A 293-nucleotide genomic window follows, 5' to 3' on the forward strand; every position below is an offset into this window, starting at 1 on the left:
GAGACGAGTTTGGACATGGCGAGGGCGCAGGGCGCGGCCATCACCGAGGCCGCCATCAGCGATGCCGCGTCTATCTGCAACGCGCAGACCGTGGGCTTGGGCACCTCGTGCCGTAACAGAGCGGGTTGTGCAACGTCGCGGACTTCTGCCTGCTGACGGGAACCCTCGCACCCAGCCTCGCCCTCCCCTGCCCGCCCAGCGGCATCGTCTCATCGCTCTGACCTTCCACCCCCGGCTCCCCGTTCGTCTGAGGAGGCTAATTAACGCTTTAACAGCAGGAGCCCGGGCCGCCG

General features: G+C 67.2%; 1 protein-coding gene across 1 annotated transcript in view; it reads right to left on the reverse strand.

The window, feature by feature from the left end:
* Positions 1 to 5: 5 nt before the first annotated feature.
* The window catches only part of LOC104497071 (sodium/nucleoside cotransporter 2-like), a gene marked incomplete at both ends in the record, with an annotated part of 6,624 nt that continues 6,336 nt past the window's right edge, over positions 6 to 293 (reverse strand). Inside the window, one exon of the mRNA XM_010140284.1 lies at positions 6 to 74. Coding sequence (XP_010138586.1) covers positions 6 to 74 — 69 coding nt within the window. The remainder of the gene's footprint in view (positions 75 to 293) is intronic.

This window comes from Buceros rhinoceros, unplaced genomic scaffold, assembly GCF_000710305.1.
Source record: "Buceros rhinoceros silvestris isolate BGI_N320 unplaced genomic scaffold, ASM71030v1 scaffold20657, whole genome shotgun sequence".
In the NCBI taxonomy this organism is placed as follows: domain Eukaryota; kingdom Metazoa; phylum Chordata; class Aves; order Bucerotiformes; family Bucerotidae; genus Buceros; species Buceros rhinoceros.